This window comes from Callorhinus ursinus, unplaced genomic scaffold (genome assembly GCF_003265705.2).
Source record: "Callorhinus ursinus isolate GAN/ISIS: 27379988/994484 unplaced genomic scaffold, GSC_fseal_2.0 scaffold25, whole genome shotgun sequence".
NCBI lineage: Eukaryota > Metazoa > Chordata > Mammalia > Carnivora > Otariidae > Callorhinus > Callorhinus ursinus.
The window spans coordinates 27,250,711-27,274,272 of record NW_027397087.1 but is presented as its reverse complement, the minus strand read 5'-3'; the positions used below and the strand labels follow the sequence as shown (position 1 = coordinate 27,274,272).

Below are 23,562 nucleotides of genomic sequence, written 5' to 3'. Positions count from 1 at the left end.
TATATATATATCTGCCAAAAATAAGGGTAAGTACTATGAAGGGATAGAATATGACTCTAAAAATGAAAAATAAAAATGTTTTTTTAAAAAAAGGGATTGATAAGATGTTGGCTGAAAAAGGGAAAAAGAAAAACTCAAAAAAAAAACAGTTAAAAAAAATTAACTTTGAAATACTAATGAATCATGGTATAAAAGCCATGAATTCTATGTGCAGTATTCCCCTAGCGCTGGAGTTCTCCTGTTCTCCTTGATCGGTAAACTTGGTCTTGGCTTGCTGGCTGTTCGTGCTGATCTTCTGGGGGATGGGCCTGTTGCCGTGGTCCCCAAATGTCTTTGCCGGAGGCGGAATTGCCCCGTCCTTGCTGGTCTGGGCTAAGCAATCTGCTCTGGTTTGCTCTCGGGAGCTTTTGTTCCCTGGAAACTTTCCGTACACTGTTGGAGGATGACAGTGAAAATGGTGGCCTCCCAATCTCCGCCCCGGAGGAGCTGAGAACTCAGGGCCCCGCTCCTCAGTGCGCACCCAGAGAAAAGCAGTCTGTCACTCCCGTCTCCCCGGTCTCTGGCCGCACTCCGTGCTCACCCGGCCTGTGACCGAGTGTTTCTATCTCTGGCACCCGACCCTGTGTGGGGTCTCCAAACCCAGCAGATCCCTGCAGTGCGCTCCCGCGGCACTCCTCCCCGGGGAGGAAGGGGATTCTCCTTGGATCTGCTGCTGTCGGGTCCCTGCTGGAGGAGCAGTGGCCCGACTGTGCTGCGCATCTCAGTTTCTGGCAACCCCGACCCGAGAGCCTGCGCCTCGGCCCCGTCTCTGCAGCCGGCTTCCCCGCTCTGATACCTGGGAGCTCTGCCACACTCAGGCATCCTCAGTCTTTCTGTGACCCCGAGGGTCGTGAGTCCGCACTGTCCTGTCAGGGTTCCACCCCCAGCTTAGCCACTGGAGCGACTTCGTTTAGCGGAGCCGACTTCCAAAAGTTCCAGTTTTGTGCCCCGCGGCTCTATCACTTGCCAGAAGCGGCTGACGGAGGCCCCCTCCCCCGCCATCTATCCTCCTGAATATCGCCTCGGATTCACTCCACCACATGTCCTACCTTCCAGAAAGTGGTTGCTTTTCTGTTCAGAGAGTTGTTGCTATTCTTTTCAATCTCCTGTTGAGTTCGTAGGTGTTCAGAATGGTTTGATCCCTATCCAGCTGAATTCCTGAGACCAGATGAAATCGAGGTCTCCTACTCCTCTGCCATCTTGCTCTGCTCCCGCCCCTCATGTTCTGTATTTTCTATAGTCTATTAACATTTGTCTACTTAATGTGACCAGGCATAGCCTGCTTCTTTTGTTTGTATTTAATTTTATTCTCTTTAAAGATTTTATTTATTTGACACAGAGAGAGCAGAAGTAGGCAGAGTGGCAGGGAGAGGGAGAAGGAGAAGCAGACTCCCCACTGGGCAAGGAGCCTGATGCGGGACTCCATCCCAGGACCCTGGGATCATGACCTGAGCCCAAGGCAGACGCTCAACTAACTGAGCCACCCAGGCGCCCTGTTTGTTTGTATTTTAAATGTATATGTCTCTTCTACTAAACCATAAGCTTTCTAAGGGCTGGATCTATGTATTACTGATTTGTAGATTTTCAGTGCTTTCACAGGTCCAGAGTACTCATACATGTCCTCAGTGAGTATTTATGGAAAAAAAATGTGTGGATAGAAGTGAAAGAATTTCTTTTAAACATCTTTAGGTGAAATTAAAGGGCCACTTGAAACCTCTACAGCAAAACAAGATGTACATGCTTCCCAAGGTACTTTAACAGTTGGAATGGAAGAAATGAGATCTGCAGACATCATTAATGTGCTGCTGAATTTTGAAATCAAAGAGGTGTGTAATTTTCATCTGTTTCTGTAAAGTGAATAAATAAAAGATATTTGGAATTACCTCTACTAAAACTCATAGATTATTGATATCGATGAAAAAATCTTAATGTAGGCTATTTATAATTTGTATGTAGCAGTGCAGTTTGTAGTAAATTTGAGAGTTTATGAAAGATGAGTTATATTTGGGGTATACAATATTTCATAGAGAACATGGTAGCATGTGTCCTGTAACATGCTTTTCCCAAATGATTTTAGGACACTTGGGGTGTAGCTTGCTTTGGATTTCATGAAAGTCAGGAAAGGGAAGTAGTGACAGAGTAATCCTTTGCAAATTTTAGAAACCCTTAATAGAATAAAACACAGTATGTCTGCATGTTTTAAATATTATATTACTACTGTCTGCTTTCCATCTGCAGATCTTTGAGGAAAGATTAAATGGATTTTCCTCTTCTGTATTCACACATTAATATTCATTGCATGTGCTAAGTGCTGAGGATACAGAGTTAAAAGGCAGAGACTCTGAACTCTTAACAAGAAAACAAACAATTAAAATTTTGTAAGTGCTCCCATTAAAAATGTGCCTGAGGAGCTTGTGGCTGTGATAGTAAGGAGGGGGCATCTAAGCAGGCTGAGACTGTCAGGGAAGATTTTCTGGAGGAAGTGACATTTGAGATGAGCTTTTAAGGAAGAGTAAGTAGAGTCTGAGAAAAGGGGATCAGGAAAGGGGCTGGGGCAGTGTTAAGGTGTGAGTATATGACAAAATGTAGTAGATAAAGGGACTTGCAAGAACTTCCTGCAAAATCCCTTTGTCATTAATAGTAGAGGTTATGTTCTTCCTCTGAGTTAAAAATAACAAACTTTAAAACAAATGGGTTCTACTTTTCTTATCTGAAACATGCTTTGCAACTAATTTCTTTCATCTTAAAACTTTACTGTTTTTCTGGTTAATATTAGTTATTGAAGATACATAAGCTTTAATAATTGAAGCATTGATGTATCATTCTATTTGCAAATGGGCTTCATTAACATATGTGCATAGAAAACCCATAAGCTGTTTTTCATATCATTTGTAATAAATATTATTACAGTTCCATTCCTTGAGGACATGGGAAATAGGGGAGGCAATTTGCATTCCCCAGGCCAATACTTGACACTGAAGACATTTTTGGTTTTCACTATCTGGGGAGAGGGAGCTGCTGACAACCAGCGTGAGAGGCCAGCATTACCACTAAACATCCTACAGTGCACAGGTCTGCTTTCTCACTGCAAAAAATTATCCAGCCCAAAATGTCAATGGTGTCAAGCTTGAGAAATCTTGCCTTAGGATTAGTATAAAAGTTGACCGTTTATTGTATAGACTTCCAGATGAAAGGCTGTCCATCAGACTAGAACTTCTGGGAATTAGGCAGAACTACTTTTTTTTTTTTAAATTTTGCCTTGACAATCACTAGATTATAGTGGCGGTGTTTCAAAAATGTGAACAAGTAAATGTACCTGCTCGGCAGGGAGCCTGCTTCTCCCTCTCCCGCTCCCCCTGCTTGTGTTCTCTCTCTCTCTCTCTCTCTCTCTCTATCTCTCTGTTAAATAAATAAATAAATAAAATCTTTAAAAAAATAATTCAAATAAATGTACCTTCCAAAGTAAATAACACTAGGCAATTTTCCAGGAACAAATAGTGGTACACATCTTTACATTGTATGAATATTTTTATTACATCACTCTGGATGGTTATGAAATTGTTGACTTACCTTCATTGTATATAAGTGGAATTGTTTGTGGTAATACTGGGCCTTTTCTAGGTTGTGATTACTTTGATGAAAAAAGCAGAAAAGGAAGGAAGGCCTTTACATGAACTTAATGTCCTGCAGCTTGGGATGAAAGCTAAAGTTAAACCCTATGACCTGACTGCTAAAGCTTATCTAAAAAAAATTAGTATGCGATGCTTTGAGTTCCCTGGTAAGTGTGAATTATAGTCTGTGTAAATTATTCATGTTATAGGCAGTGGTCCCTACCTTTTTGTCAATAGTAAGCACATTTATTAATGTCATCATAATTAGTTAATTTATTACCTTGATAAAAAGGAATTTGATATTTAAAAATTTATTATCTACGTAGTTGCCATAAAGTAAGAATATATCTCTCTATATATCTATATTTAGCATAAAGTAGAATATATTCAAGTCCATTTTTTAACATGCATTAAGCCAACTTTTAAAGTTGCTATGGATGTTTAAAGTTTATAGGAACTCTATGGGGTAACTTTAAGTAAAGCAAACATATTGAGAATAATCCCTAGCTTATGTATTTTATAGCTTTGTTCTTCAATATATTCTTTCTGATTTATTCAAATGAATAATACCAGTAGTACAAATGTTACAAAAGTTATAATTGACTGGTGCTGGGTTTTTTTTCAATTTTTTAATGGAGTTTTTTTTTTCCAAAGCCACTTTTATCGAGGTATGATTAGTATACGGTAAAATTCTGTTTTAAAGTACATTTGAAATGTTTGAAAGACTTACTGGAGCTGCCCTGTGTTTTTTACTTTTCGACTCTGCAGGAGAGCCACTTCACATTATTAACTCTTCTAATGTAACTGAGGAGCCCCTGCTGAAAATGTCACTGACAAAGGTACCTGGTTTCCTTCTAGGATTCTTTAATATTTGAATATATAAAGTTATATAATTCTCCTATATTTAGTATTTCAATTTTCCCCCCCAAAATTTTTCATTCTAAAGCTCATGGATTGTAGTGAATTATGCAAGCACCCAACAATAACCTTGTGAATTACCCTTATATTGTTGAATAAGTGGGTGTACAAAGTTCTTTGGTAATCCGAATTTGTTATAATCTAGATATGCTAGCATTTTTCCCTACCTTTGGCATTTAATACTAAGTAGGATAAGGAATTTGAGTTTTTGCTTCTATAGGATATAGAACATTATATGCTTATAATGTTTTCGTAGCATACTTTGAAAAGTAGAGAATATATATATGCATATATATGTATGTACATGTATATATACCTATGTATGTAAGTGTATATATATATTTTTTCCAATGTGTGAATTCTTGGTGTTTTCAACCCAGTGGTTTAATCTTTAACTATTTCTAGGCAGACAGCGATGGACCAGAATTTAAAACCATTCATGACAATACCAAACAGAGACTGAAGGTAAATATTTTCTAATTCACTATAAGGCAATGTTGTATTAATGATAAAATCTAGCTTTATAGCCATCCTCTGTCTCCGCATCCTCACCAACAAATAATATACTATTTAAGGGAATTTTATACATGGTTATTTGGCCTACTGTTGATGGATGTATTAAACATTTGAATTATATATTGGCTTTAGGAATAGAATAAAATTAACGATGAAGCTAATAGCATGGCTCAGTACAGATATTGCTTACAATACATTTGAGCTTATATAGTCTGTCTTGGACCCATCTGAAATGTGATTGACCTAAGGCCTGCTAATACTTCCCATATCTTTCCTTAAAACCCACCAATTAAGGTCAGAGTTAGAGTTAGGCATGAGGGGGGCAGAATGTTTGTTTATTGTCTGGTTGAGATTAACACTGTAAGAATGAGTTCTTTCTTTAAAAAAAAAAAAGGACCAAGTCTGTGATTCATCAGTCTTACACAATTCACAGCGCTCACCATAGCACATACCCTCCCTGATGTCTATCACCCAGCCACCCCATCCCTCCCAACCCCCACCACTCCAGCAACCCTCATTTTGTTTCCTGAGATTTAGAATTCCTCATATCAGTGAGATCATATGACACATGTCTTTCTCTGATGGACTTATTTCACTTAGCATAATATCCTCTGGTTCCATCCATGTCGTTGCAAATGGCAAGATTTCTTTATTTTTGATGGCTGCATAGTACATTATATATTAAAAAAAAAAAGTAGAAAGGGAAAATGAAGGGGGGGAAATCAGAAGGGGAGATGAACCATGAGAGACGATGGACTCTGAGAAACAAACTGAGGGTTCTAGAGGGGAGGGGGGTGGGGGGATGGGTTAGCCTGGTGATGGGTATTAAAGAGGGCACGCTCTGCGTGGAGCACTGGGTGTTATGCACAAACAATCGTGGAACACTACATCAAGAACTAATGATGTATGGTCATTAACATAATAAAATAAATTTTAAAAAAAAGACCTTAATTGATCTTTTCTTAAACGAATTATTCTTCAACATATACTTACTTGTTTGTGTTTGAATCTTAACACAAAAATGTCACCATAGCTGAAATCTGTCTTTCTAATTGTTCATTATCTTAGGTTTCATTTTCATCCTTAGACTTAGTACTTCATTTGGAAGCTTTACTGTCCTTCATGGATTTTTTATCATCTGCTGTTCCATCCTCTGAACCTTCCTCTTCTGAGAAGGAATCTCAGCTGAAACTACTTGCGGGGGAGTCCAGAAGTATCGTTGTCAAAGCTGGTATTAACTTTTGAGTCGTGGTCTAATACTTTCTGTCTGAACTTTTAATAATCATATGATAACTTATATTTTCAAACTAAGACAAATATTTAGCACCTTAATATCACAGCTGCTCTGACAGATTGTTATTTTTCAAAAGAGAGCAAATTTTATCCCTGTGGTAGGGACAGGATAATTTTGTGAGGGATTTAAAATAAATTTTTAATATTAATCATGTATTTGTATTTGATTTCACTGTCAACCTTTTATGGAAAATAAAGTTGTATGGACTTTGCATTGATATGTCTGCAGCCTTCACTTCAGTGCAAGTGAGAACAGAAGAAATTAAAATATGAATAAAGTCATGCATAGTACAAAGGCCCATTTCTGTCAGTCACATAAACCCACCGGGTGCTCAACAATTTTAAATGCTTTGCGGGTCACAAAAGGAAGAAGATCATGGAAGATAAAGACTCACTTTGGTTTCTAACCAAAACTGAGTTTAAATCACACACACATATGGGATGTTCCTCAAGCATATGGCTTGTGCTATGAATTAGATATGATGTTATCCTGAGTGAACATGCACCTATTTTTAAGCCAAATGTCATTTAAATTATTTTTCTTTCATATTACATGGTATGAATATCTAACATCTAGTAATTTAATTTTCAGACCATTACCTGTTTGAGTGATTTGTATTACTGACATCTTTAAAGCGTAAAACTCTTAGTAGTATTAGATCTGATATAAAGATCAGATTTTTTTTTGACCAGGGATCAGAGCGATACTTTTCCTGTAAACTAGAGTTAAAGAGTTTTATTGTTGTCTTTAATGTACTTGCTGTATTAATACCTGTGGAAATGCCTCTTTATGTAACATGCATATATACATACATGTGCACACACAGTTGAATAAATGAAAGAGCAATGTTTAAGTTCACAGTAAACTACAAAAATTACTAATCCAAAGAAACAGTTTTCCAGTTATGCTATGTAGTTGATTTTAATGGTTTGATTAGAGTTTTTATGGTTTGATTTACATCTTTTTTTTTTTTAAGATTTTTTATTTATTTGAGAGAGAGAATGAGAGAGAGTGCACATGAGAGGGGGGAGGGTCAGAGGGAGAAGCAGACTCCCCGCTGAGCGGGGAGCCCGGTGCGGGACTCGATCCCGGGACTCCAGGATCATGACCTGAGCCGAAGGCAGTCGCTCAACCAACTGAGCCACCCAGGCGCCCTGGTTTGATTTACATCTTAAGGGAAAAAAAAAATCCCTGTTATCACCTTGGTGATTAAGGACTAATGTCCTGTGCTTTTACAGTATTATAGGAAAAGGTCTGTTTCCCTCAGGCAAGACAGATCTCTAGAAAAATATGTCCTAAATTTATCAGTTAAGACCTGGACCAATGTAGATTAAGGGAATCGATTTGATTGTGATTCTTATACATACATACACACACACACGCACTATAAATTTTTTTGTATTTTTTTTAACTCAGCCCTTTATGTTTATGTCTCATAGACCTAAATCTTTTTTCCCAGAAGAAAAATTATAGGAAAGTTTCCATCTAGCAAATTGTGTTTTCAAGGTGCTATTAAAGGTTGCCTTTATTCTTAAGTTGGAGAGGAATATGCTAGTTTCTGATTGGCATTTGAAAATTGAGTCAAAATCCATATGTTATCTTAATGGAAGCCTTTTTGATTCTTCTGAGTTCATAATGTACGTTTTGTGAATTTTACATTGTTTAGTCTGTTAATATCATCTTTGCACTTCGCTAATCACAAGCTTTCTATTATTTTTCAGTATCCAGCAGTACTTCTGAAGATGATGTGTTTGATTTAAAGGTCATAGCTGAATTAAATGCATTTAATATCTTTGTCTGTGATCAGAAGTGTAACATTGCAGATATTAGAATACGTGGTAAGTAATGATATTCCTTGGTGTAGGTATTTCTGTTTCTTTACATAGACCTCCAGGAAGAGTGAGCTTGTGTATGGTAGATTTCTTATGAGTCATTGTTTTGTTTACTTATATTGAAGACTTGCAGAAACTTTTCAAAGATGTACTTTGAAATGGTAGACATGAATTTGTTATGATTCACAGCTGACATGAAACATTTCTTATGTATTTTTCAAATTTTAGAATCTAAGGCTTAATTGCTTATGTTCCTTTTGTATTTTCAGAATAAAATACAAAAGAGAAACTGAGAAATTAATATCACAGCACCTCACTAAATAAAGAAAATGTTACTATGTTTATTTTCCTTGTCTTTTGTACATACATAGCATCAGACTAGAAGTACCTAAAAGAAATTTTGTGTTACTCATCATCAGCTTGGTAAAAGGATAGGTTCATATTATACCATGGGTTCTTGAACCAATCTGCCAAGATTCAAGTTTTGGCTCTAACACCTATTAGCTGACCTTGAGAAAATTAATTAACCTTTCTGAATCTTAGTTCCCTATGGAGGTAGTTGTAATAATTATTCATGGGATTGTTGTGATACTTATGACAATTATTTGTAGGATTATATATGCATTTACATATATTTGGAAAAGTGGTACATAATAAGCACTTGAGAAAAGATTAAAAATAAGTACTGTTCAACAAATATTACTAAGTATTTCATCAGTGGCATGGTATTAGATTGAGCTTATTACTTGTTCTTAGCTGTAGGCATTCTCTTTTACTGAGGAGCTGTTTTAGAAATCATTATGGCTTTAGAGATTATGAGAATAACCAAAATTTTTTTGGATAGAAAGATTCTATTTTATATGTAGTTTTTTGTAGAATGAATATTTATTCATCAAATTATATTCATTTATGCTCCATTATCAGAGCATTAATTTTCATAATAAATGCTTGTGAGATGGCTGTTTAAGAAATAGTGTGTGTCTTCCTCTATGACCACTTATGATCTTGCCAATGCACAGGATATTTGTTTGGAGACCTGTGATTGATTCTCTTTGAAATTCAGTTTCTTTTGTCTTTAAAATTTCCACTTTTATGTATGAAATACCTGTAGCACTTAAAGATATTGTAATCCTTATTAGGCATCTCATACATAGAAGTTGATACCTTTACTATGTGTAATAGTAATTATATTCATTCTCTATCTTGGTAGTATATTTTTTAACTTGATTAAATACCACTGAATCGGTTCACTTGGATTGGGTGAAAAGTTTATAAATGTTATGTTTTCCGTAGGAATGGATGCCTCTATTTCTGTGAAGCCAAAGAAGACTGACATGTTTGCCAGACTTAAGGATATAGTAATTACGAATGTTGATTTGCTGTCCATTCACAAAAAGGTAATTAAAAAATAGGTTTCAGGGAAAGGAGGCTGTTCAAGATGTCAGGGAAGGAAGATCCTGAACTCACCTCCCCTACAGCCGTAACAGTTCTATAGCTACAAATGAGATAATTTTCTCTGAAAAAGTCTTGAAAACTAGATGAACAGCACCTTCACAACAAAAGATAAAAGGGCCACATCAAGATGGGTGGGAGAGGCAGAGATATACTCTTGCTGCCATAGCTTGCAGGCACCCATAGCATACACAGGCGATGCCCCAGGAGTGCCTGGCTCTGGTGCCCAGGTGGGATTGTGCTTCCAGGCCCTATTGGTCATGTCCTGTTCTGTTCAAGGCCACTCCTTCAGTGGGAAAGGTAGGTCTTTCACCTAATACATAGAAACAAACACAGAGAAGCAAGCAAAACGAGGAGGCAGAGGAATGTGTCCAAATGAAGACAAAGGCAAACCTCAAAAAAACCCTTAATGAATCGGTGATAGTTTTCCTGATAAAGTGTTCAAAGTAACGGTCATAGTGATGCTCACCAAACTCAGGAGAAGAGGGGATGAATAGAATGGGAACTTCAACAAAGAGATATAAAATACATGAAAGGACCAAACAGAAGTCATAGAGCCTAAGAATACAATAGCTGAATTAAAAAATACCCCCCCAGCGGGGCTCAGCAACAGACTGGGTGAAGCAGAACAGATCAGTGGGCTGGAACACAAAACAATGGAATTTACCCACACAGAGCAGCAGAGCAAAAAAAGAAAATTAAAGAAAAAAAGATGATAACTGAAAGGACCTGTGAGGCAACATGAAGTAGAATAATATCCACCTTATAGGAATCCCCAAAGGAGAAGAGAGAAAGGGACAGAAAATCTATTTGAAGAAATAATGGTTGAAAACTTCCCTAAACTGGGAAAGGGACTATCCCAGAAAGTTCCAAATAAGATGAACACCAAGACACATTTTAATTAAACTGTCAAAAATTAAAGAGAATTTTAAAAGCAGCAAGAGAAAAAGAACTTGTTAGTGTACCAAGAAAACCGCATAAGGCAGTCAGCAGATTTTCAGCAGAAACTTTGCCAAACCAGAAAATGGCATGACATGTTCAAAGAACTGAAAGGAAAAAACTTTCAACCAAGAATACTCCACCTGGTAAGGCTATCATTCAGAATAGAAGGGGAGATAAAGAATTTTTCAGACAAACAAAAGCCAAAGAACTTGTAACGATTAACTGGACTTACAAGAATGTTAAAGGGACTTTTTCCAGCTGAAAAGAAATGGCACTAATTAATAACAAGCATATGAAAATAAAAATCTTACTGGAAAAAAATAAATAGTAAAGGGTGGATTAACAACTTATTAAAGCTAGAATGAAAGTTAACAGACAAAAGTAAAAATAGCTATGGTTATAATTAGTTTATGGATACAAAGGATAAAAAGGTATAAAATGTGACATAAAAAAATATAAAATGGGGGGGAGACAGTAAAAATGTGGAGTTTTGGAATGTATTCAAATTTAAGTTTCTGTCAACCAAACAGGCTGTTATCCACATAGGATGTTTTATGTGAACTTCCAAGGTAACCACCCAGCAAAACTTACAGTAAATGCACAAAAGAAAATAAGGAAGGAATGTAAATAAAACACTAAAGGAAATCATCAAACCACAAGGGAAGTGAGACTCCATCAAAAAGCTGTTAGAGCTAATAAATGAATTCAGTAAAGTTGCAGGATACAAAATTAGCATACAAAAATCTGTTGCATTTCTATACAGTAATAATGAACTATCAGAGAATTTAGGAAAACAATCCCATTTACAGGTGCATCATAAAGAATAAAATATCTTGGAAAAAAATACCTAGGAATAAATTTAACCAAGTAGGTGAAAGACCTGTACACCGAAAACTGTGAAACATTGTTGAAAGAAATTGAAGAAGACACAGATAAATGGAAACATATTTCATGCTCATGGATTGAAATAATTTATATTGTTAATTGTCCATACTAAAAGCATTCTACAGACTGTGTGCAATTCATATCAAAATTCCAGTGGCATCTTTCACAGAAATAGAACAATTCTAAAATTTGTATGAAAACACAAAAGACCCCAAACAACCAAAATGATCTTCAGAAAGAACAAAGCCAGAGATCTCATGCTCCCTGATTCAAACTATTCTACAAGGCTCTGGTAATCAAGAGTATGGTATTGGCATTAAAACAGACATAGATCAATGGAACAGACTAGAAAGCCCAAAAATAGACCCATGTACATATGGTCAATTAATTTTCAACAAAGGAGGCAGGAATATACAGTGGGGAAAGGGCAGTCTTTTTAGTAAATGTGTTGGACAGCTACATGCAAAAGAATGTAATTGTCAATTAAATGGGACAGCTACATATAAAAGCATGAAACTGGACTGCTGTCTTTACACCATATAACAAATTTAATTCAAAATGGATGAAAGACTTGAATATAAGACCCAAATCTAATACTCCTAGAAGAAAACATACATGGCAAGGTCCCTGACATTGGTCTTAGCTAAGATGTTTTCTTAGATCTGACTCCAAAGGCAGGAGCAACAAAAGCAAAAATTTTAAAATGTGACTACATGACACTAAAAAGCTGAATAGCAGAGGAAGCCATCAGTATATCAAAAAAGCAGCCTACTGAATGGGAGAAGATTTTGCAAATCATGTATCTGACAAACAGTTAATATCTAAAATATATAAAGAACTCATACAACTGAATATCCAAAAAACCAAACAATCTGGTTAAAAAATGAGCAAAGGACCTGAATAGGCATTTTTGCAAAGAAGACATATAGGTTGCCAACAGGCACATGAAAAGATGCTCCGCATCACTAATCACCAGGGAAATGAAAATCAAAAGCACAATGAAATATCACCTTACATCTGTCAGAATGGCTTTTATCAAATAGATATGAAATAACAAGGGTTGGTGAGGATGTGGAGAAAAGGGAACTCTCATGCCCAATTGGTGGGAATGAAAATTGGTACAGCCACTATGGAAAACAATATGGAGGTGCCTCAAAAAATTAACGAAAGAACTTTCATATGATCCAGCAATTTCACTTCTGAGTATCTGTCTGAAGAAAACAAAAACACTAATTTGAAAAGATACATCACCTCTGTGTTTATTGCAGCATTATTTACAATAACCCAGGTGTGGAAACAACCCCAAGTGTCCATCAATAGATGAATGGATAAAAAAGATGTGGTGTATATATACAATAGAATATTACTCAGCCATAAAAAAGAATGAAGTCTTGCCATTTGTGACAATATGGATAGAACTTGAGGTTATTATGTTAAATGATATAAGTCAGACAGAGCAGGACAAATATGGTATGATTTCACTTATAAGCAGAAACTAAAAACCAAAACAAAAACCTTAGACTACTAGCAAATAGAGTAGTGGTTGTCAGAAGGAAAGGTACTGGGGAGATGAAATAAGTGAAGGGGATCAAAAGGTACAAACTTCCAGTTATAAAATAAATATGTCATAGAGACAAAGTATAGCATGGGGCATACAGTCAGTAATATTGTATGAACTTTGTATGGTGACAGGTGGTAACTAGACACTCTGGTGAGTAATTTGCAATGTATACCAATGTCAAATCACTATGTTGTACACGTGAAACAAATACAGTATTTTATGTCAGTTATACTTCACTTAAAAAAAAAGAAAAAGGAAAACCAGTTACACTCCAAAATAAGATGCCATTATCCCCATGAAAATTTGGGTTAAATATTAGAAGATACTTCACACAGAAAGATTATGAATGGTCATAAAGAATATTAAGGATGTTCAACAACACTAGTTATCAGGTAAATGTAAATTAAAGCCACAAGGAGATACATACCCATTTCAGGGGCTACATTAAAAAAAAATGACGGTACAAGATAAACCCTTAATGAGAAAAAAAAATGACAATATCACCTATTGGCAAGGATTGTAGCAACTGGAACTTCTGTTGCTGGTGGGACTGTATAATTATATAATCACTTTGGAAAATAGTTTCAGAGTTTCTTAGAGAACCCAATATTACCATATAACTCAGCAATTCCAGTCCTGTGCATTTCCCCAAGAGAAATGAAGACACATGTCCACGGAAATCTTTGAACATGAACATTCATAACAAGTTTGTAATCATAACCCCAAACTGGAAACAATCCAAATGCCCATCCAAAGAGGAATGGGTAAACAAACTGTGGCATATCCAAACAGTAGAATACTACTCAGCTATAAAAAGGGAAAAAAAATAGTGATACATGTAATGGGGGTGAATCTCAACATGCTTAATGAGAGAAGGCAGACACAGAAGAGAACATATCCTTTGATTCCACTTACATGAAGCTCTAGAAAAGACTAATTTAGTAAGTGAAAGCAGATCAGTAGTTGTTTGGATCTGGGTTTGGGGGAGGGTCAGGGATTAGCTGAAGGGGAGGGGCTCAAAGGAACTTTTTGGGGTGATGGGATATTCTCTATCTTGTTTTGGTGGTATTTACATGGGTGGTATAAATTTGTCAAAATTTCTCAACGTTTATACTTAGGAAATGAATGCATTTTATTATATGCAAACTATACCTTAAAATTAATTTAAGAATAATTATTTCACAAAAAATTAGAATGTACAGATTAATAGAAACCAAAAAAACAAACAGGAAAAAATGCTTTTTAATGAAAAGTAATTTCTGTATTGAAATTTACTTTTGGGACGCCTGGGTGGCTCAGATGGTTAAGTGTCTGCATTCAGCTCAGGTCATGATCCCAGGGTCCTGGGTTCCAGTCCCATATCAGGCTCCTTGCTCAGCGGGGAACCTGCTTCTCCCTCTCCCTCTGCCCCTCCCTCCTGCTTGTGCATGCTCTCTCTCTCTCTTTCTGACAAAAAAATAAAATCTTAAAAAAAAAAAGAAATTTAGTTTTGATTTTTGTGTTTAAAATGCCTTTATTCATTTGTTCATTATATATTCATTAATTGTTATGTGTCAGGTAGTTTGTTAGGGATTGGCCATGAATATGGTTATTCTGTGCTTTCACATGGTGTATAGACTATGTGATTTATAAGTTATGTCTGACCAATTAAGTGATTGATACTTTCATTGATCAAAACAATTTTTGTAGAAATAGGAAAAAGTTTTATTAAGTATAATCTTTTAACAATTTATTGAAGGTTGAATTTAAATGGTGCTTCATATATCAAGGATTTTTTAATAAGGGAACTTTTTTATAATACAGCTCTTTTGATATAGCTCTTTTCCTGTAATAACCAGTTAATTTAATACTTTTAGGCTGTCTCTATTTTGGGAGATGAAGTCTTTAGGTTCCAAATGACTCTTTATCCAGATGCTACAGAAGGAAAGGCCTATGCTGATATGTCTAAAGTAGATGGGAAACTTAGTCTCAAAGTGGGTTGTATCCAAATTGTTTATGTTCATAAATTCTTCATGTCTCTTTTGGTAAGTTTATTTTTAAATGTATTTGTTTCTCATGGAGACCTAAATATTTTTGCCTATACATTTGAACCTAGATAGTCAAAATATTTACTAATAGGGCTGTGTAATAAATACCCAGATGCTGAACAGAATATTATAGTGAAGGAAATCCTTTACATGATGGATAACCAAATGAATTTTTGTTATCATTGTTACCATTCTTTCACATTTCCATAGTTATATAATTTAAAAGTACTTTTTTGATGTTTAATTTAGGTATTTTCAGTGTTGTTTTATGAAATACCCTTAAAGGTATTTAGCTAAAAGATTTTTTTTATGAAGGAATTTACAACTTTTGATTATAATTGTGATCAACAAGGCCATAAAATTATTTTCTTTTAATTATTTCCATGTAAATGTCATGGGCTGAAGAGTTTTAAACTGTTCATGCCTCTTAGCAGGGCTGTTATTCAAGGCTTTAAGTCATGGATTTCTACCTAAACCATGAGAGGTGACAGTTGTTATTATCTCAGAGTATGTCTTTCTAGACTTAACACTCTCCATATATACAATCATAAATAGCATCTCTTTTAACTCTTTTATTTAGTTTTTAAAGCAAATGCTTTTTAAAGTTAGTCCTATTTTTTTTAGGAAATCTAAATATCAGTCTCTTCCAACAGAACTTCCTCAACAATTTCCAAACTGCCAAAGAAGCTTTGAGCTCAGCCACAGTCCAGGCTGCAGAAAGAGCTGCTTCCAGCATGAAAGACTTGGCTCAAAAGAGTTTCCGCCTTTTGATGGATATTAACTTGAAAGCACCAGTTATTATCATTCCTCAGTCTTCAGTATCGCCAAATGCTGTTGTAGCAGATCTGGGTTTAATCAGAGTTGAGAACAAATTTAGCTTAGTTCCTATGGAACATTATTCTCTTCCTCCAGTCATTGACAAGATGAACATTCAACTAACTCAGTTGAAGTTGTCCAGGTATAAATATATAATTCAGTTGTGTATTACTGCTAGAAGTAGAAGTCTCATAAAATCTTTGCTAGGGATAAAATACTCTTGTGATTTGTGGTTCTCATTTCTTATTTTTTGTAATTACAAAACCTGACCATTGGTTTTTGGTCAGTGGTAATACTAGTGCACTTCATAGAATCTCTGTTTTGTCTTACTACATTTATAATGTGATTTTGTCCATTTTATAAAAATTTCCTATTAAAATTTACTCAATAGCACTTAATTTAGATTTATTTTTTTCACTTTGCATAATAGCTATTTTCTGTAGATGGGAAAAAACTTCTTAAAATGTAATAAAAGTTAAGATTTTTTTTTCTCATTTCCAAACCTTGTCACATTTGGGAATTCTCAGTGTGTTATCTAAAGGATTATTGAATCCAAATGGGAAAGTGTTGGGTCTGTTGAATGACAAGAATACTCATTTTGTTGTACAAATGGTTGTTGGCAGTCATGCTCGAAATGACTGTTACCATATGTTTGTTTAACGTGTAGGTTTGGTGAGTTTTTCCCTTTGAGTTTGGAGAAGTACCTATAACACAAAACTAAGGATTAAGTAGACTTTCCTTGTCCTCCAAGTTTTGGAGGATGTTAACATTTGTTTGTATGACACTGCACTAGTTGCTAATATTTGAACAGTCTTTGTGAAAGTAGTAAATAGTGTAATAGTCATACTTTCTGTCCTTGAAATCAGCATGACATAGGTTTTGTTTTAGAAGCTCTTGATTTATTCTGATTTGGATTGATCTGTGAAAAGAAGCATGTTTTATTTTTTTTATTTTTTTTAAGAAGCACGTTTTAAAGAATTAGGATAGTAGCCTTCAGTATCTAGGAAAACTGTGGAAACTGTTACACAGTATGATAGTCTTCATTTTAAGATGTAGATTTCAAAAATATAAAATAAATTCTTATTTATCTTTCAGAACTATTTTGCAGGCTGTCTTGCCACAACATGACATTGAAATTTTAAAACCAGTCAACATGCTTTTGTCCATACAGCGAAATTTAGCAGCAGCATGGTATGTGCAAATTCCAGGGATGGAGATAAAAGGAAAACTAAAACCTATGTTGGTAAGTGTATGTATATAGTATATGAAAATTTCTAGGTAGGCTTTTATCATTGATCACAGTGCCATTCTAGCGTACATCAGAAGTGATGAAGCAGGGGTGCCTGGGTGGTACAGTTGGTTGGGCATCCAACTGTTGGTTTTGGCTCAGGTCGTGATCTCAGGGTTATGAAATCGAGCCCTGCATTGGGCGCCACGCTTGGTGCAGTTGTGGAGTCTGCTTGAGTTTCTCTCTGCCCCTCCTGCTTGTGCTCTGTCTCTCTCTCTCTCTCTCAAATAAATAAATAAATCTTAAAAAAAAAAGAAGTGAGAAAGCATTAAAAAGTAATACTTTGTTAACTGAAAGTGAGGTCATCCTAATTCTCACACTTTTCTTTATTTCACTTTAGTCACATATCTGGTAAACCCAGCAAGAAGTCTGAGATGAAACCCATTGGAGTCTACTGAAAATATTACTAATAATTTTGGAAAGTTCTATTAAAGTTTTAGGCCGTTGAATGCTAAGACAGTATAAAGTAATATTTAGATACCACATTCAAAGCACCTTAGGAGTATTTTTTTTTAAAGATTTTTAATTTATTTGAGAGAGAGAGAGTACGCAAGTGGGGAGAGGGAGAGGGACAAGCAGACTCCACGCTGAGCATGGAGTCTGACTCGGGGCTCAATCCTGTGACCCTGAGGTCATGACCTAAGCCAAAATTGAGAGTTAGTCACTTAACTGACTGAGCCACCCAGGCACCCTGCCACCCCCCCTCTTTTAATTAGAAAAGTGGACATTTTAAATAGGTGAATATGTATATTTGGTAAGCATATAAATATAGAAATATTTATAATAGTGTAGTCAGCAGGTCATGTGTTGGCTCACAGGGAGAGATGATACTGGTCAAAGATGCTTATGGAAGTATAGGAATCCTATGGTTCTTTTATACCTGTGTGTGAAACCAATGAAGCCAAACAGTAGGGGGTAGGGGAGGAGAGAAAGTGACTAAACAGAGTGTGTGAAAAACAAATAAAAATTTATTTTTAATACCTGTGATTACTTGAGAGTTAGTTCTTGATAAAACAGAAAGGGTCAAAGGAGTGGAGTTCTACTAGGGAAGAAGTTAAAACTGAAGTTTATTTTAGGGATCAAAGGTCCTGTGTGTGGTTATGAGTGGATGCAGTATATGGGACGAGTGTCTATTTAGGGTAGTCATAAAGACTTCTCTCTTTCAGAGTATGTGACTCTTCTTTTAACTTCTGCCTTGCTGTTAAGAGATTAGATTCCAGGGTTAATATTGGACCTTTTCCCCTTGCTTTCAAAGATTGTGTGGTTATAGGTTTGCTGAAAGCAAAAGTAAAACCTATATGTCTATCAGTAGAAGAATGTGGACCAAACGATGGTATATTCATACAGTGGACATTATAAAGCAGATAACATGAGTGAGCTAAAACTATATGAAATGAAATGGGTATATTCTAAACATAAAAATGGAAAAAATTGAGTTGTAAAATGATAGTACAATTCTATATTATTTCAAATTTTACAACAAGCAAGACAATGGACGGTGCTATATATTGTTTATAGGGAATGCAATAGTGGTAAGTGTAAGAAAGCATTCATGGGAAGAATAATTCTCTAATTCAGCATAGTGTCTTTCTCTGAAGAGGAGAATAGAGGGGATGGGGTCTCAAAGAAGTAAACATGGGGCTTCTACAATATCTGTAATCAGGAAACAAGATCTGAAGGAAATATAGCGACTTGTAAGATTTGACAAAGCTAGATGATAGGTACACTGGGGAGGATTATTGTATTCTCTCTGCTTTCCTTTATGCTGGAAGTATTTCAAAAGAAGCAAGAAAAACAGTAACAAATCCATCAGTTTAACATCAAAGTGTGATCATCAGTTTAACTAAAAGGACCCCTGTTAAATCAAGAATGTATCCGTAGTGGGTACAGTTTCCACTGCCTAATGTGTCAGCAATCCAGGCCTCTCAGAACACCCCCTCATTGGTATGAGTTTGTGTACTTTTCCTGGGTCTGGAGTGCAGCTAAGAAAGGATATCAGGTAGGTAACATCAGTAAGTTGTTTTGGGTAGGTCAGCTTGACAGTTCTTAAACAACTGTGGGGCCATCTCTCAAATTGTCCTTCAGACTTATTGAAGGGTGAATCGAAGTAGATGATACAGGTGCTCTTTTCAACCACAGGAAACCAGAGGAGGTGGTGAAGTTAGCTCCTTTTCAGGCCGTTGTAATATCTTGGTTGGTATCACACTCAGGAATGAATATACAAGGAATTTCTGGGGAGTTAAATTGACATCTGTTCTCTTAGGACTGGGGCTTGGGGCAAACAAGAAATCCTTGGTCATTATCTCATGCTAAAATATCTCCCCATTTTCATTTAGGCTGGGAATCAGGCAGCTCAATAGGGGCCTACTTTGGGTAACAATGCAGGGCTTGCTTGATCTCAGGACTCTGAGAGCACAACCTGAGCTGAAATCAAGCGTTGAATGCTCAACCAACCGAGCCACCCAGGTGCCCCATATTTCTCTTTTAAAGATTGAGAAACCTGAGTTAAGGAGGCTAAGAAACTTGGCAAACAGCATAGCCTGAAAGTGGTACAGTTGATACAGAGCTCCCTGATTCAAAAGCTCTTGATCTTCCTCCCTCCCTCCCTCTCTTTCTTCCATCCTTCCTATCTTTCTCTCTTTTCTTTTTTCTTGTCACATATCCCCTTTCATAAAGGTAGGAGATGAATAAGATATTCCTTTCCTGCTCTGCGCTTTGGTTTTTAAAATTTCTTGTTAGATGCATTAGTTATTGTTCTAAGTGACATTATTCTTGATAGGTATGTCCAGATGCATATGTACAGGGAATAAGAGCTACATTGAAGGAGAGAATCTTTTTACTTCTTGGTGGGGGTTAGAAACTGAACATCACTCTTCATGTACTGAGTTTGGTTGGAAGTGAAGTGGAGCTGGTTCTGGGCCAGAAGAGAGTAGAGGCAGAGCAGAGATGAGGAGACAGAGGGGAGAGAAGCACAGGTCCAGGAACATACAAGAAAGATAGGAACAGACAAGGCAAGAAGAGTGATGGATGCAGGGGCTTGGGCGTGGGTGCAGGCAGAAGGGTGTCTGCACACACGAGGAGTGTCCCATACTATACAAGATGAAATACCTCTCTCCTGTATTTACTGCCCCAACTCTTTTTTGTTGTTGTTGTTGTTGTTCAGATGGACATTGAATTTGAGGAACTGTAAATTAAGACATGGATATGATATTCTGCGTTTTTATTCCTTTATATTAACAACAACTTATTGTTGCTTTCTAGGTTGCTCTCAGTGAAGACGACTTAACAGTTTTAATGAAAATTTTGCTGGAAAATCTCGGAGAAGCTTCTTCACAGCCAAGCCCTACACAGTCTACCCAGGAGGCTGTAAGAGTAAGAAAAGATGTTCTGGGTGGGCCGGACCACCTCAAAGGTACACATTGATGAAGATTTTTGCTTTGATCATGGAGAAAAATTAGTGTTAACGCTGTATTTATGTTTAGTGGTCTTTTTAGTTGTCCAGCATAATGTGGTATGAACTGATTCAATATTGTAGTATTTACTGTGGAAAATTGACTGGTACAGGGTCTGGGGCTGCCTTGGAGCTCCCAAGGAAAGGAGGTATGCTCATTGTCTTCTATAAGGGGAGAGGCCATCTCTTGTCTGCAGGATACATGTTTGCCCTTTACTTGTAAAATGTGAATTTGCTGAATTCAAGAGCCACCGAGGTGGTAGACCTTGCGAGAGAGCAAATTAGGCACGCAGTGAAATAAGGTCCCAAAATAATAGAGAGAAAAGGGTCTTGGTATCCTACTCAGATGACTGGCCCATAACAAAGCTGTATAAAAACAGCTTTACTTATCTGGTTTTATTAGTGAATGATGTAGTCATATACATAAAGGAATTTTCCAGATTATTAGAATGAAGTCTTTTGAAAGCACTGAGCCTTTTAAATTCAGTCATTTTAAAAAAGATAATTTTTAGATGAACCATGAGAGACGATGGACTCTGAAAAACAAACTGCGGGTTCTAGAGGGGAAGGGGGTGGGGGATGGATAAGCCTGGTGATGGGTATTAAAGAGGGCACGTTCTGCGTGGAGCACTGGGTGTTATGCACAAACAATGAATCATGGAACACTACATCAAAAACTAATGATGTAATGTATGGTGATTAACATAACAATAAAAAATTTTAAAGAAAAAAATAACTTTTATAAAAGTGTCCTTGCTCAGTTATATAAAATATACTTTTACTCTTTTTTCATCATTTAAAGTCATTGACGTGAACATCATGTTTTATTAGACTTGTAAATATTAGATTAAAATTTACATGGCTGAAAAGATTTGAAGTACCCCTTGTCCTTCTAATAAATGTCCCCAGACTGCTCTGCTTTTATAATGCTTAGATTATCAGCTATTACTTCAGAAAGTAATAGAGATAAAACTGCCAGTTAATAATACCATTAATATTGCTTCTCCTATAGTTGGGCCCAGTGTGTTTTGAAGTATCACAACATAAATTACTAGAGCAGTGTGCACAAAAGGTTTTTGTTTTAGGTGGATAGTAATGAGTGCTACATGAGCTTGGTGAGGCCAGCATCCCTCCCCAGACTGGGTTTATGCTACGGTACGGATAAATGCTAGATAAGCAGGCTCTTGCTATGGTTAGACAGGAACTATGTACAGATGAATAAAAATAGCAGGCTGGCTTTATGTGATTAATGATCTCATTATGTTCAGCTGTGGTCAATTTGTGTTTCTGGTTCTGGCTATATGGTTAATGTGGTCCGTGGGAGAACTTGTGAATTCAGATGAAAGCAGGTGACAGTGAAGATTGGAATATGAATTACTTTCAGGAAAAGTGAAGGAAAAAAATCCTAGTGTTTCCCAACTTGGAGAAGCCTTTATGTGGTTAAAGTTAGGCAATGTTTGCTCTTCCAGTATCTTGTTAAGAGCACTTCCCTGTAAATGATCAAAGAATAGAATCAATCTCCAAAAGAGATGATAAATTGACTTTGTAAGAGTGATTGAAAAGCAGTATCTATTCTTAATCATACTGTCTAAAAAGTTTTTTTAATAATGAGGGAATGGACAAAATTACTTCTTGAAATCTCTTTTACTTCAGAATTCCAAAGGCTCCCTGCCCCATATTGTATTTGACCTCTGTTTGACTCTGCTATGAATTATATTCTGTTCTTGTCAAGGGTAATGAGTTGGGTGGTGTAGGTAATGAAAGATAGTGAGAATTGCACTGTGCTGGCAGAGGACCTCTTACTATCTAGTTGTCTGTTCAAGGACAAAGTATTTTATTTTTCTGTGCCTCCGGTTTCATAATCTCTTGACATTGGCTTATAACCATTTAAGTTAAATGCTTTGATAATTGTAAACTACTCTTGATGAGCAGTCTCACTCTGGGGGGCTTTTTAAAAAAAAAGGTGTCTTTATACTCTACAAGACCCCCTCTTTTTGTTGCTTTTTAAAAAATGTAGATGGCCTGCCCCTGTCATTTTGCCCTGTACTAAACATATAGAATAAATCATTGCCATTTTAATTAATTGTCTTATAATATGGTTTAAAGAATCCTAGAAAGTATGATACATATTTAGAATAAGTTATTATCTTAGCTTTTTAAATAAGTATAAAATAATATACCTACTTAAAGCTTTTTAATTTTCATACTTATGTTTGATCCGTCAGAACAAGATTTGCCAGACTCAAAACTTTCTATGGACCAAAGTGTCGCTCTTCAATTTGACTTTCACTTTGAATCTCTTTCCATTGTCCTTTATAACAATGATATCAACCAGGTATGTAGTAAATGTCTTTATTTAGAAAAAATCTTTAGCTCTTGATATTTACTTTTAGAATATTGGCATTTTTTGATTTGACTAGTTAAAAAATTAATGTGTCTCTTAAATTCTATTTGGCCTACAGAATATACATTGGTCTTGCTCTTTCTTCACTTTGTTAGTATTTCTAATCTTATTCAGCTAAGGAAAAGTTTTCACTTCTTTCCAAGTAACATCAGCTCTGAAACCACTTAGATTCATCTCTAGTAGAGGAATTTTATATGTGAATAATTAATTATATGTGTAATTTTATTACATAGCTATATATGGATACATATATAACTATTTAAGGAGAATAATTTAGTAGTAGCTTTAGAACATTAAAAGATTCTTTTAAAATTCATGATTATCCAGGATATATAAGCATTAATTATGTTTCTTTTTTTTGCATTATGTTTCTGTTGAATAAATATATGTAATAGATATGTATGAAAGATACTTATTAGTGGATTGAAGAACCAAGATCTAGTGCCATGATTTGAAGTAATTAATGTACCAGTGGTATTTTAGAAAGTTATTTTTTGTTATGTAGATAGTATCTTCAATAAATATT

At 35.9% G+C, this 23,562-nt stretch overlaps 1 protein-coding gene across 6 annotated transcripts in view; it reads left to right on the top strand.

The window, feature by feature from the left end:
- VPS13C (vacuolar protein sorting 13 homolog C) overlaps positions 1-23,562 on the top strand; it is a 182,356-nt gene that overhangs the window by 96,629 nt on the left and 62,165 nt on the right. For all 6 annotated transcript variants that reach the window (XR_012373649.1, XR_012373648.1, XM_073877118.1 and 3 more), the window contains 12 exons: positions 1,729-1,865; positions 3,661-3,817; positions 4,419-4,489; positions 4,974-5,033; positions 6,153-6,315; positions 8,100-8,216; positions 9,504-9,607; positions 14,907-15,074; positions 15,731-16,035; positions 16,989-17,136; positions 20,443-20,593; positions 22,858-22,967. Coding sequence is in view for 4 of the 6 variants with exons in the window: in XM_073877118.1 (XP_073733219.1) it covers positions 1,729-1,865; positions 3,661-3,817; positions 4,419-4,489; positions 4,974-5,033; positions 6,153-6,315; positions 8,100-8,216; positions 9,504-9,607; positions 14,907-15,074; positions 15,731-16,035; positions 16,989-17,136; positions 20,443-20,593; positions 22,858-22,967 (1,691 nt within the window). In the remaining 2 variants the exon portion in view is untranslated. The remainder of the gene's footprint in view (positions 1-1,728; positions 1,866-3,660; positions 3,818-4,418; positions 4,490-4,973; positions 5,034-6,152; positions 6,316-8,099; positions 8,217-9,503; positions 9,608-14,906; positions 15,075-15,730; positions 16,036-16,988; positions 17,137-20,442; positions 20,594-22,857; positions 22,968-23,562) is intronic.